This window comes from Ranitomeya imitator, chromosome 1 (assembly GCF_032444005.1).
Source record: "Ranitomeya imitator isolate aRanImi1 chromosome 1, aRanImi1.pri, whole genome shotgun sequence".
In the NCBI taxonomy this organism is placed as follows: domain Eukaryota; kingdom Metazoa; phylum Chordata; class Amphibia; order Anura; family Dendrobatidae; genus Ranitomeya; species Ranitomeya imitator.
Window position 1 is genome coordinate 11,030,682 of NC_091282.1, and position 18,764 is coordinate 11,049,445.

The window sequence follows — 18,764 nt, forward strand, 5'->3', positions numbered from 1 at the left end:
AGGCAGTGCTACGTATGGGCCAGTTACCTTCCTCTGTGGCACTGGTCAATTTCATGGCATCACCTTTCTCATGGTTCCCATGCTTCTCCCCATTTCCTGTAGCACCGACACTTGCCTCTGCTAGGGGTTCCTCAGCCGTCTCACTCCGCAGAGCGACGTGGCTGAGCACGCCTGTACCTATGGACACATTAATCTTTGCAGAAAAAGGGTTATCAGGTTCAGTTGGCACAGGTACAACATTTTCACCATCAATCCTAGGGAAAATATGGTTATTAGATGCATTATTATAAGATAAAGCATGGTCAGGTAACACATGCGATTTCCCATCATCATCATCATCATCATCAGGGTTAATGTTACGCTCATTAGCAGATTGGGGAGGGGTGTCAGGAACGTAGTATGCAACCATCCTCCCCAAATCAGTCCCCAACAAAACATCAGTGGGCAAATTTTCAGACAGCCCCACTTCCTTCACCCCGCTCCCGGCACCCCAATCAATATAAACCCGGGCCGTTGGCAAGGGACAGCTGATGCCCCCAATCCCAGTGACAGTTAAGGTACCTTCACACTGAACGATATCGCTAGCGATCCGTGACGTTGCAGCGTCCTGGCTAGCGATATCGTTCAGTGTGACACGCAGCAGCGATCAGGATCCTGCTGTGCCATCGTTCGTCGGAGCAGAAAGTCCAGTACTTTGTTTCGTCACTGGACCTCCCGCAGACATCGCCGAATCGGCGTGTGTGACGCCGATTCAGCGATGTCTTCACTGGTAACCAGGGTAAACATCGGGTTACTAAGCGCAGGGCCGCGCTTAGTAACCCAATGTTTACCCTGGTTACCAGCGTAAACGTAAAAAAAAAAAACACTACATACTTACATTCCGGTGTCTGTCCCCCGGCGTTCTGCTTCCCTGCACTGACTGTGTCCGCGCCGGCCAGCCGTAAAGCAGAGCACAGCGGTGACATCACTGCTGTGCTTTACGGCCAGCCGGCACTCACAGTCAGTGCAGGAAAGCACAGCGCCGGGGGGACAGACACCGGAATGTAAGTATGTAGTGTTTTTTTTTTACGTTTACGCTGGTAACCAGGGTAAACATCGGGTTACTAAGCGCGGCCCTGCGCTTAGTAACCTGATGTTTACCCTGGTTACCAGGGGACCGGCATCGTTGGTCGCTGGAGAGCTGTCTGTATGACAGCTCTCCAGCGACCACACAGCGACGCTGCAGCGATCGGGATCGTTGTCTAGATCGCTGCAGCGTCGCTAAATGTGACGGTACCTTTAGGGTTTTCCCCGGAATTATTTCTTCAGGAGCCACCAGTTCGGGTCGGATGAGGGTTCGTTCAGCCCCGGTGTCCTTGAGGCCTGTAGCAACATGGCCTCCCACAGTGACGTGCTGTTCATTGTCACACACCCTCCCAGCCACCCCACCCACCAAAAGAACTGCTGCGTTAGGCCCTGGGGCCTTGGCTGGGGGGTTCTTCTGCTTGTCTGGACAGTGGGGACTGATATGACCAGTCCGCTTGCAGAAGAAAGACTGGCGAGGTTCGGTGGTAGGTCTGGTGCTGTTGTCCACGGGGACAGGACCTCTGGTGGGTTGGCTGCAGGGGTACTGGCATTGGTTGCAGGCTTACCCCCTCTCTAGCTGGTGGTGACTGGCTTCTGAACTTCCGATCTACGGTTGGCCTCACAGGCATTGGCAATCTGCGCTGCTTTCGTCATGTCTTTGGGTTCTCTGTCCATCACGAACTGTCGCACCTCTGCTGGGCAAAGATGTAAGAACTGGTCTTTGATCATCAGGTCTTGCAGCTGTGCAAAGGTGGTCACTGACAGTCCTTGGGTCCATTGGTCAATGTGGGTCCCCAGTCCATGTGCCACATCGCTGTAACTGTCATGTGGGCCACGTTGGCGGTTCCGGAACTTTCTACGGTACACCTCAGGTGTAAGCTGGTACTTTGCTACCAGGGCCTGCTTGATGGCCTCATAGTCACCATCTTGTTCTTGAGGGAGGGAAACAAACACCTCCAGAGCTTTGCCTCTCAGCCCTTGTGTCAGGTATCGTGCCCATTCATCTGTAGACAGCTGGTACTGTCTGCAGGCTTTCTCAAAGGATCACAGAAAAGTGTCCAAGTCCCTGTCCTTTTCCATAACAGGAAAGTGATCGGGCCAGGGCTTCGGTATCTGAGCGCTGTTGGGCTCACGGCTCCGGGCGGTGGAGGGCATCACCCCCTGCCGGAGCATCTCCAGTTCATATTCTCGCTGGGCTTGGCGCTCAGCTCGTTGGGCCTGGGCCTCCCGCTCAGCTCGGGGCTCTCGCTCGGCTCCCTGGGCCTCCTGCCGGTATTGCTGAATCAGCTGCCGACATCCCTCATGGTCGTCAGTGGGGTATTCTTCCAAGGCCGCCAGCAGGTGGGGGTCCAATTTGCCCCGATTGCTAGCAGGGCCGGCATTCAGTGGTTGGACCTCTACTTCAGCGCCCACTGGGCTTTGGCCGGTTTCCTGTTGCACCAGAGTCGTGACCAGTTGGCCTTTGTTTTTGTTCGTGGTGTCGATCTGCCACACCCCACACAGGGCAATAAGAGTGTCTTTCTTAAGCTGCTTATACCACTCTTCTCCCATTGCAGCCATGGCTGCCAAATGAAAGATAGGATAGAAAAACGAAGAGAAAGGGAAGGGATAATTACCAGTACACACAATTGTCTTAGGACTAATAAACACTGAGTTCGTTCTCCAAACTTATTTGCGCAGGGTCCTCGCAAAAACTTTGCAAGTTTTTAGTGAGAGGAATGATTGCTCAAACCAAATCACTAATGCTCTAAGATCCCACCGCCTTGCCACCAATTTGTCACGATTCACACCTACGTCACGGATTGGGGTGACTTTAGGCCAACAGACGGCTATCACATGTGCAGGGGGCTTATCTTAGGTATCCCTCCACTGCTACAATGTGATGAAAAAACACACACAAGGCTATTGACCTCTTAGTTTACAGTAGAGGCTTATTTTAGGTATCCCACTGCTCTTCAATATACCACGAACTGCAGGGATTTATGTATATCCCGCTTTACAGTTCCGCTTGAAAACTTGCAGCTCTCTGGCGCCCCCCTCACCCTCAGGTCAGACTAGGTACTGCACCTAGGGTAATTAGTCGCCAGAAAGGCTGCCTGCTATGTACTGGCTATTGGGCACGCTGCAGCGAGGCGATATAACTACTCCCACTCAGGCAGGAACAATAATTATCAATGCCGCAGTCACTACAACGACTCCCAAAGGCACAGACCAAAGGAATGCTGCCACCAGCTTCGATTAAACGGGTCCGAAGCTAACCCAAAACAGTAGTGTAATTCCCTTCAGAAGACTTAGGGTACGTTTTAGAACAGGAGAACGAATCTAGTATTTTAAATATTTTACTCCATTAAAGATTAAGGCAGTGTTTATAAAAAGGTATAAAAGATGTTACAATATGAGACAATTGAAAATATGTACAAGGTAATTATAAAAATATCAGGAGTTAAATGAGAAATTAACACATGTGTTCAGGTCATTTCAGGCAATCAGGCTAGTGGGCGGAGATCCAAATATCCCAGTTCATCAGGGCTAGCAGTAAGAGCTCCTGAATTCAGACTCAGACTCTGACAGACTCTGAAGGCTGGGTAAAGTGGATTCACTTAAATAACCACAGCCTCGTGACATCACTAACAGGGCTGGTTTCCTCAGACCCTCCTATCTCTTCAGTCTTACTAAATTTAACACAAGTTTGTCTAATGCCTGTATCTCCGCTACAGAACATGTCAGAATTGAAAATCAGAAATGCATTCATCTTGTATTAACATTGGCGTTCTAATGAGACCAAATTTGGGCTTGATGGGATGCATAGTTCCAGAGAAATCCATACTCTGTCCCTGTTGGAACTAGAAATCCGCGCTTACCGTGGCGGATAGATCCGCCAATGGAGATTCACAAACTGGACGTATTATTTTCCTAGCCTAAACCGTTGGCCCAATATCTCACTATAATGGAACAAAGGACTTCTTGCCTTTAAAGAAGGAGATCAGACCAGTTTCTGCTGGAGGAAGGTTTGAGCCGACACAAGCGATCGTAAAAATTATTTTGGGAGGGGCATGAGGGGTTTGGGAGCTGCACATACATATCTCAGAACAGGAACACAGAGAAGGGGTGTTTTTGCCCACAGCATGGGCTAGCAAGAGAAACTAAAACTTATATACATTTTCCTCACACTCTCCCCCACACACAGCTCGTCTTCATCATATCCCCACACACACAGCTTCTCTCTGGTATATCCCACACACACAGAGTTCCTGTTTCTTACATTTATTCCCCCACACAGCTCCTCTCCGTCATATTCCCCATGCATACTGCTCCTCTCTGTTATATCCCCCCCCCCCACACACAGCACCTATCCATAATATTCCCACACATAGCTCTTCTCTGTCATATTCCCCCTCCCACACAGCTCCTCTGCATCATATCCCCCCACCAATATGTTCTATGAAAATTAGTGTTGGCAAAATGTTAGAAATTGTTCTAAAGTTCAGTGAGATATTAATTACATCTTATCAAAGGGGTGTACTCATTTAAACTGAGCAATGTTTTTTAAAATTTATAAAACACAGAACATAATTACAGTATCTGTCCTGCATGTCTTCTCTCATGTTTTACAAGATATAATTTGTGTATGAAAGATTTACCACATTCCGAACATGCTTCAATGTGTGACTTCTCTCGTGGCTCACAAGACTTCATTTTTTTTGTAAAGCATGAGATGAATATGGTGTCTCTTTAGTATGAACGTTCTGATGTCTACTAAAACTCCCTTTAACTCTAAAGGACTTTCCACACAGTGAACATGAATATGGCTTCTCTCCTGTGTGAATTCTCTGATGTATTATAAGACTCCCTTTTTCTGTGAAGGACTTCCCACATACTGAACATGAAAATGGCTTTTCTCCTGTGTGAATTCTCTGATGTATAGTAAGATACCCTTTATCTGTGAAGGATTTCCCACATTCTAAACATGAAAATGGCTTTTCTCCTGTGTGAATTCTCTCATGCATAGCAACTTTTGATTTATAGAAAAAACATTTCCCACATTCTGAACATGAAAATGGCTTCTCTCCTGTGTGAATTCTCTGATGTGTAATAAGATGCCCTTTATATGTGAAGGCCTTCCCACATTCTGAACATGAAAATGGCTTCTCTCCTTTGTGAATTCTCTGATGTTTAATAAGACTCCTTTTAGCTGTGAAGAACTTCCCACATACTGAACATGAAAATGGCTTTTCTCCTGTGTGAATTCTCTGATGTGTAATAAGATACCCTTTATCTGTGAAGGACTTACCACATTCTAAACATGAAAATGGCTTTTCTCCTGTGTGAGTTCTCTCATGCACAGCAACTTGTGATTTATATGAAAAGCATTTCCCACATTCTGAACATGAAAATGGTTTTTCTCCTGTGTGAATTCTCTGATGTATAATCAGACTCCCTTTATATTTGAAGGCCTTGCCACATTCTGAACATGAAAATGGCTTCTCTCCTGTGTGAATTCTCTGATGTGTAATAAGACTCCCTTTTTCTGTGAAAGACTTCCCACATACTGAACATGAAAATGGCTTTTCTCCTGTGTGAATTCTCTGATGTATAATAAGATACCCTTTATTTGTGAAGGACTTCCCACATTCTGAACATGAAAATGGCTTTTCTCCTGTGTGACTTCTCTCATGTCTAACAAATTTTGATTTCTCTGTAAAGCATTTCCCACATTCTGAACAGGAGTATGGCTTCTCACCTGTGTGACTTCTCTCATGTCTAACAAATTGTGATTTCTTAGTAAAGCATTTCCCACATTCTGAACAGGAGTATGGCTTCTCTCCTTTGTGTTTGCCTTGTGTTAAAATATCAGAGCTTCTAGTAATTTGCTTGTCACACTGAAATCTTGTATCCACTTTGGCTCCTGGAATTGTGGTAACAATGTGAGATTGCTCAGGAGAGGGTTCTTCATGATTAGGAGGATTATAAGAAAGTGAAGTACTGTGAAGTCCAGGAGGTCCATGAAGGGTAAAGAGGTTTTCTCCATTAGAGTGCTTCCTGATATCTTCTTTTTTACAATTTAGCGATAAACCGTTAATCTCACAAAAATTTCCTATAAAGAAGAAAGGTAGATTGTATGTGAATTTCTTCTACAACTCCAAAGAGATTTCTACATTTATTTTATGGAGCTCACAATGAAGAACCTCGTACGTGAAAGGACCGGTAATAAGGTGTATATGGACTTTTCAAAAGCTTTTGATAAGGTGCCACACAAAAGGTTGCTACTTAAAATGAAAACAATGGGGACAGGGATAAATATGTGTAAGTGGGTTAAGTGCTGGCTCAGGGATAGGAAACAAAGGGTGGTTATTAATGGAGCACACTCGGACTGGGTCGCGCTTAGCAGTGGGGGTACCACAGGGGTCAGTATTGGGCCCTCTTTTTTTTAACATTTCTTAATGACTTTGTAGGGGGCATACAGAGTAGAATTTCAATATTTGCAGATGACACTAAACTCTGCAGGGTAATCAATACAGAGGAGGACAATTTAATATTACAGGAGGATTTATGTAAACTAGAAGCTTGGGATGATAAATGGCAAATAAGCTTTAATGGCGATAAATGTAAGGTCATGCACTTGAGGAGAAGAAATAAGATGTATAATTATGTGCTTAATTGTAAAACACTGGGCAAAACCGTCACTGAAAAAGACCTGGGTGTATGGGTGGATGACAAACTCACATTTAGTGGCCAGTGTCAGGCAGCTGCTGCAAAGGCAAATAAAACAATGGGATGCATTAAAAGAGGCATAGATGCTCATGAGGAGAACATAATTTTACCTCTATACAAGTCACTAGTGCGACCACACTTAGAATACTGTACACAGTTCTGGTCTCCTGTGTATAAGAAAGACATAGCTGAACTGGAGCGGGTGCAGAGAAGAGCGACCAAGGTTATTAGAGGACTGGGAGGTCTGCAATACCAAGATAGGTTATTACACTGGGGGCTATTTAGTTTGGAAAAACGAAGGGTAAGGAGTGATCTTATTACAAAGTATAAATACATGAGGGGACAGTACAAAGACCTTTCTAATGACTTTTTTTACTCTAAGACCTGGGACAGGGACAAGGGGGCATCCTCTACGTCTGGAGGAAAGAAGGTTTAAGCATAATAACAGTTGCTGATTCTTTACTGTAAGAGCAGTGAGACTATGGAACTCTATGCCGTAGGATGTTGTAATGAGTGATTCCCTAGTAAAATGTAAGAGGGGACTGGATACCTTTTTTGTAAAGTATAATGTTACAAGGTATATACACTAGATTCCTTGATAGGGCGTTGATCCAGGGAACTAGTCTGATTGCCGTATGTGGAGTCGGGAAGGAATTTTTTTCCCCAATGTGGAGCTTGCTGTTTGCCGCATGGTTTTTTTTGCCTTCCTCTGGATCAACATGTTAGGGCATGTTAGATTAGGTGATGGGTTGCACTAGATGGACTTAAAGTCTCTAGTTAACCTTAAATACTATGTTACTATGTAACTATAACATTAGTACAATGACAGGTAAAGTGAGGAACACTTATAAACTGGTGACATTGGCACAATCAGTGGTGGCAGAGATAAGACAACAAATAGTTCTTAAAGGGACCCCGCCATCAGGATTTACCCCCTCAATATACCACCAGTGCCATTTCACTCTCTCAAGCTTCCTATCATGCTCTTAGTGTAGAAAAGTATCCATGCAATTAAAAATGGAGTTTTAATATTTCAGTATCGTATGCAAATGAGATTGACTAGTCACAAAGGTGACCGTACATCCGTGAGTAGCCGAGCTCCAGCCACCGTAATCATGTCCTCAGTATGCCGAAGGGCAGGATAGGAAACCTTAGAAGACTGCAATAGCTCTGAAGGAACATTAACTCCTTAGGACCAGGCCACATTGTAAGTTACTTATGTTAATGACCGAGCCGCATTCTGACCAGCGTCACTTTATGTGATAACTCTGGAGCTTCCACACGTCCCACTGATCCTGAGATTGTTTTCTGTGACATATTGTACTTCATGTTTGTGGTAAATTGTCGTCAATATTTGCATTTATTTATGAAAATATAAAAAAAAAAAATTTACTAATTTTTATCCCCTTAAACCATATAGTTAAATAACCAAAAATAGTTCATAAATAACATTTCCCACATGTCTACTTTACATCAGAATCATTTTTGAAACATCATTTTTTTGCTAAGAAGTTATAAGGGTTAAAAGTTTATGGGCAATTTCTCTGTTTTCCAACAAAATTTACAAAACTTTATTTATTTAGAGACCACCTAAAATTTGAAGTGACTTTGAGGGGCCTATGTGACAGAAAATACCATTCGAAAAACTGCACCCCTCAAGGTGCTCAAAACCACATTCAAGAAGTTTATTACCCTTCCGGTTCTTCAGAGGAATTAATGGAATGTGGAAGGAAAAAAAATAAAATTTAAATTTTTCCACCACAAAAAATGTTGCTTTAGCTCCAAACTTTTAATTTTCACAAAAGTAAAAGCAGAAAATGCGCCATACAATTTGTTGTACAATTTCTCCTAAGTACGCCGTTACCCCATATGTGGGGGGAAACTACTGTATGGGCGCATGGCTAGGCTCAGAAGGTAAGGAGAACCATTTGACTTTTGGAGCGCAAAATCGGATGACATAGATAGCGGATGCCACGTCGCATTTGCAAAGCCCTAGCTGTGCCTAAGCAGTGGAAACCCCCCACAACTGACCCCATTTTGGAAACTAGACCCCTCAAGGAATATATCTAGAGTTATGGATTCACAAAATGTTATACCATTGAACTGTGTGGAAAAAAGTTAAATTTTACCATTATATTGTAGTTTTAGCCCCAGATTTTACATTTTCACAAGGGGAAATGGGTACAAATGACCACATAATTTGTTACACAATTTCGGCTGAACGTGGAAATATCCCTATGATGCTGTGCAGTACTGCGTAGCTACACAATGAGACTTGGGAGGAAAGAAGTGTTATTTGCCTCCTGGAGGGCAGATTGCCCTAGAATAGTTTGCAGACTCCATATACAGAACCCATAAGTGCTACCAGAGCAGAATTGACCTCAAGTAACCCCATTTTTTAAATTGCACCCCTCTGGGAATTTATCCACAGGTTCAGTGATGTATTTGACTCCATGGGTGTTCTTCAGAAACAAGGAGCAGTGGATGTTGCTAAGTGAAAATGCAAATATGCCATTGTAGTGCCCATACATTGTAGTGCCCAGTACATTATGCCCAGTACACTGTAGTGCCCAGTACATTGTAGTGCCCAGTATGTTGCAGTGTCCGTACATTATAGAGTGCAGGATATTGTAGTGTCCATATATTGTAGTGCCCAGAAAGCTAAAGTGCCCAAACATCGCAGTGTCCAGTACATTGTGGTGCCCAGTACATAGTAGGGTCCAGTACATTATAGAGTCCAGTACACTGTAGTGCCCATATATTGTAGTGCCCAGTACATTATGCCCAGTAGACTGCAGTGCTCAGTACATTGTAGTGCTCATACATTGTAGCACCCAGGATATTGTACTGCCAGTACCTTGTAGTGCCTGTACATTTTAGTGCCCATACATTATGCCCAGCTTGCGCTTCTGGAGATGCCCACCCTGTAAATTAAGCGGTCTCTGTCTACCTGCTACAGAAATGCCAAATATATGGACGCTAACTGCGGTTTACGCACAATATGGGGCTCAGGAGGAAGAGGTATTTGGATTCGGGAGTGAAATGAGATGAAGCTCTTATTGGGAACATTTAAAAAAAAATTTGATTCGCATTTATCTTGTGCCCTACGCTGAGCACTCACATCGGGGTTTCTGTCTAAATATACAAAATACGTGATCCAGACGAAACCTCGAGGGATCCAATCACTAATGAAACAGCACAGTTACTGTCTAGCCATTGATCAGCGTTGTCCGTCTCTCAAAGATGCACAAAACTGTGGCCAACAGCACTTTTATGCACGCTTGACACCGCCGGATCACCGATTCCATGGTGTCCACAGTGTCTCTACCTGCCTTATTATAGGGAATCTTCCATCAGAGGCTCCATCCGAATCACAAGCTCAGTCATTTATATGGCAGCACGGGACTTGTAGAAGAAAAATATGGACGGAAATGATGGAAGGAATATTAACAAAGGTAAAGGAAAACTAAATCTGTGCTTCCTAAACCATTAAGAAGAGGTGTGAAGGCGGATCCATTATTCATCGGTGCACCGCCGGACTCTACAGGAGCAGCCGCGCCATCACCGGACGCTTCTGCTGTGATGACGACAGCGGATAAAGCTTTGCTACACCGGAGATGCCACACGATATCACACACCGGTCATCATCATCACCACACGCCAGTCATCATCATCACACACCAGTCATCATCATCATCACACGCTGTTCATCATCATCACACTTCAATCATTATTATCACATGCCGGATATCATCATCAAACGCCAGTCGTCGTCATCATTACACACTGCTCATCATCATCACACGCTGGTCATTATTACACACCAGTCATTATCATCACGTGCCGGTCATTATTACATACCTGTGGAAACATCTCCCGGAATCTCCTCCTTCCCGTCACTCACACACGGCTGATCCCTCCTCGTCATCGCTTTTTCTACTGTCTCGTCCTTCACTTTATTCTTAGTCGGATCTTCCTCCTGATATATCAGATGTAACAATCAGTAAAATACAACAAACCTCCAAAATCTGTGACCTCTATGACCTCGACCAGAAATGTCCCCCCATATACAGATTCGGTACAGGGCTCAGCACCGTCTACCTGATGATCCTCCGGGATGTTGTGATTCTCCTCCGGACTGTCCTGGGGATACAGAGGACGGGGACATCTCTCTGGTGGATTTCTCCTCCTGGATCCATCTGTGGAGACACACAGTGATGGAATAGATTGTGTCATGTTATGATGAGATGATGGGAGTAGTAGTCGGTGACCACAGAACAGACATGACAGTCTCCCCTCCTCACCCTGCTGATCGGCCCATATTGCGATCGCCTCTTGTGCTCCATGTATAACCTCAACCTTAATATCAATCAGATCTTCACCCTAAAAAGAAAAATGTAAGATGAGCTCAGGTCCCATCACTTCATGGTCAGATGTTGTGGGGGCTTCAGTGTCATCTACCTGATGGTCCTCCGGGATGTTGTGATTCTCCTCCGGACAGTCCTGGGGATACAGAGGACGGGGACATCTCTCTGGTGGATTTCTCCTCCTGGATCCACCTGTGGAGACACAGACTGAATACATCACCTGCCGTGTATCTGTCTATATATGAGACATCTCTCAGAACCGGTAATTCTAGGTTTATGTATCAGGGACTACATTACATTGTTGTGGTCCTCACCACCGGTACCGAGGTCCCAGCACATTGTGGACCCAAGTATGAAGTGATAATCAGCGAGGCCAAAGCCTAATGCTCTCTGCTCTGCACCCGGAGGATGAGAACCATGAGGAGAGGGACAGAGAAGACCCTCGTCAGTCAGATGGAGGAACCGTACTAAGAAACACAACGTCTCCAAGTTCCCTACACCAGGAATGGAACCACAGAGGAGCTGGAGAAAGCTCCACATTTCTATCCAGCGGTTTCTTCTCTCCTAAAGGTACCGTCACACTCAGCGACGCTGCAGCGATATAGACAACGAGCCGACCTAAACTAGATCTGAACTGGATGGACAAATGTCTTTTTTCGGCCTTACTAACTATGTTACTATGTTATATCGCTGCAGCGTCGCTGTTTAGGTCGCTGTAGAGACGTAAAACACAGCAGCTCCAGAACGATGCAGGAGCGATCCAGTGACGTAACGGCGACTCACTTCTTGTTCTCGATGGATGTTAGCTCCATGTCAAACAGCCAGAGTGTACTGATCCGACACACATCTAGGGGCCCTATGCTCGTTGCTGGCGTCGTTGCTTTTGATGTCAAACATGATGATACACGCCGACCTGGCGACAAAATAAAGTTCTGGACTTCTAGCTCCGGCCAGCGATGGCACAGCGGGATCCAGATCGCTGCTGCGTGTCAAACACAACAAGATCGCTATCCAGGACGCTGCAACATCACGGATTGTTGTCGTTCTCGTTGCAAAGTTGCTGAGTGTGAAGGTACCTTAATTCACCGTTATGGAGATTGGGGGAAGGACGGTTACCATTTACCAGTGATTGTGTTCTGAGAGCTCATGATGTCACCATGAGGACACGGCCTCCCTCCTGGACAAGATCCTCTGGGATCACTAAGAGGAGAGAACCTGCAGGTTAATAAAATATTGAACCTGTCCGGTGTCAGCAGTGAGATGATATTAACTTTAGTCCCACTCAGCAGCGTTCGGCTTCCAGTCATAAAGTTTCGGCTGAAGCAGCTACAGTCACTGGTTAGTGTATAGAGAGCGGCAGCTGTTACCGCAACCCCGACACTGACTGACAGCCAGATCAGCATTAGAGCCGACACTGACTGACAGCCAGCTCAGCATTAGAGCCGGCACTGACTGACAGCCAGCTCAGCATTAGAGCCGACACTGACTGACAGCCAGCTCAGCATCACAGCCGGCACTGACTACCAGCCAGCTCAGCATTAGAGCCGGCACTGACTGACAGCCAGCTCAGCATTAGAGCCGGCTATGGCCGTCTGTGGCCTCCAGAAGACCCCTGTCTCTGCCGCGAAGGTTTTCCTATGACGTCCAGTATGAACAGGATTTCAGGTTAAAGTCCCCATTAGTTTTACTTTGTTTCCAAAAATTAGAACAAAAAATAAATGTATCAACAAACATATTTGTCATTGTCAAATGAGGATTTATCCCACACAGTAAACACATCACAAACACCTCCCCAAAGATGTAATAAAAACACAACGATCAAAAAGTCACAGATGCCCCAAAATGATCCCAAAAGGTCAGCGCTGCATTCAAGAAGAGAAGCCGTCACACCGCTCCGATAACGGAAGATAAAGTGATCGGTCTCAGGGAATCGGCTGATATTATAATCCAGAAAATATATAAAACCACACACAAGATTGGTGTCACCATAACTGACCCAGAAAATCGCAGCGAGGTCGTTCTTACCGCCCAATAAATGCCGAGAAGCAAAATCCAAAAAATAAATGTGGAAAAAAACTTTTTTTATTAACCGTTTCCGCTCATCTGGAATTTATTGTTTTTCAGCTCATTATACGGTAAAATGAAAAATCCATGATGCAAAAAAACACAAGATCTCAAATGTCTGTGGATGGAAAATAAGAATGTTATGTCTCATGGAAGAAGAGGAGGAAAAACTGCAAAAATGGAAATTTGCCCCATCAGGATGAGGCTGAAACATTGATATTGATTCCTAGGATTGCTGCGTCCTATAGGAGGCGCTAGAGACCCTTCTCTGTATCTGGGGAGAGGAAATTTGCATATCTTATTTCCCATGGGGCACAAGTGTCAGCCAAGAAGGAGGAGCCGGACGCCGACCACGACCGATGATGAGATTCTGAGGGACGGACGAGCGACAGCGGATTAGGGGGAAAATCACCTGTAAATTAACCCCGACTCTGCTGAGTAACAATCCACGACAGACTTAGGGAAAGAACTCACAGGACAGAACGGACAGAAGGACGGGACATCTGCAGAGAAAATGTGACCGAGGCTCTAAGGAAGGAGAAAGATTCTGAAAGAAGAAGGACGAAGACTCAAGACTGATGAAGACGAAACAACAGCGGAGAAACCGCGACTCACAGATCAGAAGGAAATAATCAGGAAATGAAAGCTGTTGTCAGACGGAGAAAATGTAGAGAAAACCGGAGCAAATCTGGAAAAAACTCATCTATTATAGGACGACGCCGGAGAGACGTCATCACATCCACCGGAGCCAACAAGGAGACTCTCACCTCGTGGTGTAAGAGGCCGGAGCTCCTCCATCATCACATCCTGGTACCGATCCTGGTGTCCTTCTAGATACTTCCACTCCTCCATGGAGAGATAGACAGCGACGTCCTGACACCTTATAGGAACCTGACAACAGCCACACCGTCATCACCCAGAATCCTCCAGTGCTGTATAATGTCCCAGCAGTCACCTCTCCACTCATCACCAAGAATCCTCCAGTGCTGTATAATGTCCCAGCAGTCACCTCTCCGCTCATCACCCAGAATCCTCCAGTGCTGTATAATGTCCCAGCAATCACCTCTCCGCTCATCCCCCAGAATCCTCCAGTCCTGTATAATCTCCCAGCAGTCACCTCTCCGCTCATCACCCAGAATCCTCCAGTGCTGTATAATGTCCCAGCAGTCATCTCTCCGCTCATCACCCAGAATCCTCCAGTCCTGTATAATCTCCCAGCAGTCACCTCTCCGCTCATCACCCAGAATCCTCCAGTGCTGTATAATGTCCCAGCAATCACCTCTCCGCTCATCCCCCAGAATCCTCCAGTCCTGTATAATCTCCCAGCAGTCACCTCTCCGCTCATCACCCAGAATCCTCCAGTGCTGTATAATGTCCCAGCAGTCACCTCTCCGCTCATCACCCAGAATCCTCCAGTCCTGTATAATGTCCCAGCAGTCACCTCTCCGCTCATCACCCAGAATCCTCCAGTCCTGTATAATGTCCCAGCAGTCACCTCTCCGCTCATCACCCAGAATCCTCCAGTCCTGTATAATGTCCCAGCAGTCACCTCTCCGCTCATCACCCAGAATCCTCCAGTGCTGTATAATGTCCCAGCAGTCACCTCTCCGCTCATCACCCAGAATCCCTCAGTGCTGTATAATGTCCCAGCACTTACCTCTCCGCTCATCACCCAGAATCCTCCAGTGCTGTATAATCTCCCAGCAGTCACCTCTCCGCTCATCCCCCAGAATCCTCCAGTGCTGTATAATGTCCCAGCAGTCACCTCTCCGCTCATCCCCCAGAATCCTCCAGTGCTGTATAATGTCCCAGCAGTCACCTCTCCGCTCATCACCCAGAATCCTCCAGTGCCGTCCTGTATAATGTCCCAGCAGTCCCCTCTCCGCTCATCACCCAGAATCCTCCAGTGCTGTCCTGTATAATGTCCCAGCAGTCACCTCTCCGCTCATCACCCAGAATCCTCCAGTCCTGTATAATGTCCCAGCAGTCACCTCTCCGCTCATCACCCAGAATCCTCCAGTGCTGTATAATGTCCCAGCAGTCACCTCTCCGCTCATCACCCAGAATCCTCCAGTCCTGTATAATGTCCCAGCAGTCACCTCTCCGCTCATCACCCAGAATCCTCCAGTGCTGTATAATGTCCCAGCAGTCACCTCTCTGCTCATCACCCAGAATCCTCCAGTGCTGTATAATGTCCCAGCAGTCTCCTCTCCGCTCATCACCCAGAATCCTCCAGTCCTGTATAATGTCCCAGCAGTCACCTCTCCGCTCATCACCCAGAATCCTCCAGTGCTGTATAATGTCCCAGCAGTCACCTCTCCGCTCACCACCCAGAATCCTCCAGTGCTGTATAATGTCCCAGCAGTCACCTCTCCGCTCATCACCCAGAATCCTCCAGTGCTGTATAATGTCCCAGCAGTCACCACTCCGCTCATCACCCAGAATCCTCCAGTCCTGTATAATGTCCCAGCAGTCACCTCTCCGCTCATCACCCAGAATCCTCCAGTCCTGTATAATGTCCCAGCAGTCACCTCTCCGCTCATCCCCCAGAATCCTCCAGTCCTGTATAATGTCCCAGCAGTCACCTCTCTGCTCATCACCCAGAATCCTCCAGTCCTGTATAATGTCCCAGCAGTCACCTCTCCGCTCATCACCCAGAATCCTCCAGTCCTGTATAATGTCCCAGCAGTCACCTCTCCGCTCATCACCCAGAATCCTCCAGTCCTGTATAATGTCCCAGCAGTCACCTCTCTGCTCATCACCCAGAATCCTCCAGTGCTGTATAATGTCCCAGCAGTCTCCTCTCCGCTCATCACCCAGAATCCTCCAGTCCTGTATAATGTCCCAGCAGTCACCTCTCCGCTCATCACCCAGAATCCTCCAGTGCTGTATAATGTCCCAGCAGTCTCCTCTCCGCTCATCACCCAGAATCCTCCAGTCCTGTATAATGTCCCTGCAGTCTCCTCTCCGCTCATCACCCAGAATCCTCCAGTCCTGTATAATGTCCCAGCAGTCACCTCTCCGCTCATCACCCAGAATCCTCCAGTGCTGTATAATGTCCCAGCAGTCTCCTCTCCGCTCATCACCCAGAATCCTCCAGTCCTGTATAATGTCCCAGCAGTCACCTCTCCGCTCATCACCCAGAATCCTCCAGTCCTGTATAATCTCCCAGCAGTCACCTCTCCTCTCATCACCCAGAATCCTCCAGTGCTGTATAATGTCCCAGCAGTCTCCTCTCCGCTCATCACCCAGAATCCTCCAGTGCTGTATAATGTCCCAGCAGTCACCTCTCCGCTCATCCCCCAGAATCCTCCAGTGCTGTATAATCTCCCAGCAGTCACCTCTCCGCTCATCACCCAGAATCCTCCAGTCCTGTATAATGTCCCAGCAGTCACCTCTCCGCTCATCACCCAGAATCCTCCAGTGCCGTCCTGTATAATGTCCCAGCAGTCACCTCTCCGCTCATCACCCAGAATCCTCCAGTGCTGTATAATCTCCCAGCAGTCACCTCTCCGCTCATCACCCAGAATCCTCCAGTGCTGTATAATGTCCCAGCAGTCCCCTCTCTGCTCATCACCCAGAATCCTCCAGTGCTGTATAATCTCCCAGCAGTCACCTCTCCGCTCATCACCCAGAATCCTCCAGTCCTGTATAATGTCCCAGCAGTCACCTCTCCGCTCATCACCCAGAATCCTCCAGTCCTGTATAATGTCCCAGCAGTCACCTCTCCGCTCATCACCCAGAATCCTCCAGTGCTGTATAATGTCCCAGCAGTCACCTCTCCGCTCATCACCCAGAATCCTCCAGTGCTGTATAATGTCCCAGCAGTCTCCTCTCCGCTCATCACCCAGAATCCTCCAGTCCTGTATAATGTCCCAGCAGTCACCTCTCCGCTCATCACCCAGAATCCTCCAGTGCTGTATAATGTCCCAGCAGTCACCTCTCCGCTCACCACCCAGAATCCTCCAGTGCTGTATAATGTCCCAGCAGTCACCTCTCCGCTCATCACCCAGAATCCTCCAGTCCTGTATAATGTCCCAGCAGTCACCTCTCCGCTCATCACCCAGAATCCTCCAGTCCTGTATAATGTCCCAGCAGTCACCTCTCCGCTCATCCCCCAGAATCCTCCAGTCCTGTATAATGTCCCAGCAGTCACCTCTCCGCTCATCACCCAGAATCCTCCAGTCCTGTATAATGTCCCAGCAGTCACCTCTCCGCTCATCACCCAGAATCCTCCAGTCCTGTATAATGTCCCAGCAGTCACCTCTCCGCTCATCACCCAGAATCCTCCAGTGCTGTATAATGTCCCAGCAGTCACCTCTCCGCTCATCACCCAGAATCCTCCAGTCCTGTATAATGTCCCAGCAGTCACCTCTCCGCTCACCACCCAGAATCCTCCAGTGCTGTATAATGTCCCAGCAGTCACCTCTCCTGTCATCACCCAGAATCCTCCAGTGCTGTATAATGTCCCAGCAGTCACCTCTCCGCTCATCACCCAGAATCCTCCAGTCCTGTATAATGTCCCAGCAGTCACCTCTCCGCTCATCACCCAGAATCCTCCAGTCCTGTATAATGTCCCAGCAGTCCCCTCTCTGCTCATCACCCAGAATCCTCCAGTCCTGTATAATGTCCCAGCAGTCACCTCTCCGCTCATCACCCAGAATCCTCCAGTCCTGTATAATGTCCCAGCAGTCACCTCTCCGCTCATCACCCAGAATCCTCCAGTCCTGTATAATGTCCCAGCAGTCACCTCTCCGCTCATCACCCAGAATCCTCCAGTCCTGTATAATGTCCCAGCAGTCCCCTCTCTGCTCATCACCCAGAATCCTCCAGTCCTGTATAATGTCCCAGCAGTCACCTCTCCGCTCATCACCCAGAATCCTCCAGTGCTGTATAATGTCCCAGCAGTCACCTCTCCGCTCATCACCCAGAATCCTCCAGTCCTGTATAATGTCCCAGCAGTCACCTCTCCGCTCATCACCCAGAATCCTCCAGTCCTGTATAATGTCCCAGCATTCACCTCTCCGCTCATCACCCAGAATCCTCCAGTGCTGTATAATGTCCCAGCAGTCACCTCTCCGCTCATCACCCAGAATCCTCCAGTGCTGTATAATGTCCCAGCAGTCACCTCTCCGCTCATCACCCAGAATCCTCCAGTGCTGTATAATGTCCCAGCAGTCTCCTCTCCGCTCATCACCCAGAATCCTCCAGTGCTGTATAATGTCCCAGCAGTCTCCTCTCCGCTCATCACCCAGAATCCTCCAGTCCTGTATAATGTCCCAGCAGTCTCCTCTCCGCTCATCACCCAGAATCCTCCAGTGCTGTATAATGTCCCAGCAGTCTCCTCTTCGCTCATCACCCAGAATCCTCCAGTCCTGTATAATGTCCCAGCAGTCTCCTCTCCGCTCATCACCCAGAATCCTCCAGTGCTGTATAATGTCCCAGGAGTCACCTCTCCGCTCATCACCCAGAATCCTCCAGTGCTGTATAATCTCCCAGCAGTCACCTCTCCGCTCATCACCCAGAATCCTCCAGTCCTGTATAATGTCCCAGCAG

General features: G+C 47.3%; 1 protein-coding gene across 1 annotated transcript in view; it reads right to left on the reverse strand.

Annotated features, from left to right (window-relative positions):
• The window catches only part of LOC138657473 (zinc finger protein 585A-like), a 106,650-nt gene that overhangs the window by 74,912 nt on the left and 12,974 nt on the right, over positions 1 to 18,764 (reverse strand). The window contains exons 4-10 of the mRNA XM_069745267.1: positions 13,976 to 14,099; positions 11,239 to 11,336; positions 11,082 to 11,160; positions 10,879 to 10,976; positions 10,639 to 10,756; positions 4,839 to 6,160; positions 4,719 to 4,721 (exon numbers count right to left, since the gene is read on the reverse strand). Of these exons, the coding sequence (XP_069601368.1) occupies positions 4,719 to 4,721; positions 4,839 to 6,160; positions 10,639 to 10,756; positions 10,879 to 10,976; positions 11,082 to 11,160; positions 11,239 to 11,336; positions 13,976 to 14,099 (1,842 nt within the window). The remainder of the gene's footprint in view (positions 1 to 4,718; positions 4,722 to 4,838; positions 6,161 to 10,638; positions 10,757 to 10,878; positions 10,977 to 11,081; positions 11,161 to 11,238; positions 11,337 to 13,975; positions 14,100 to 18,764) is intronic.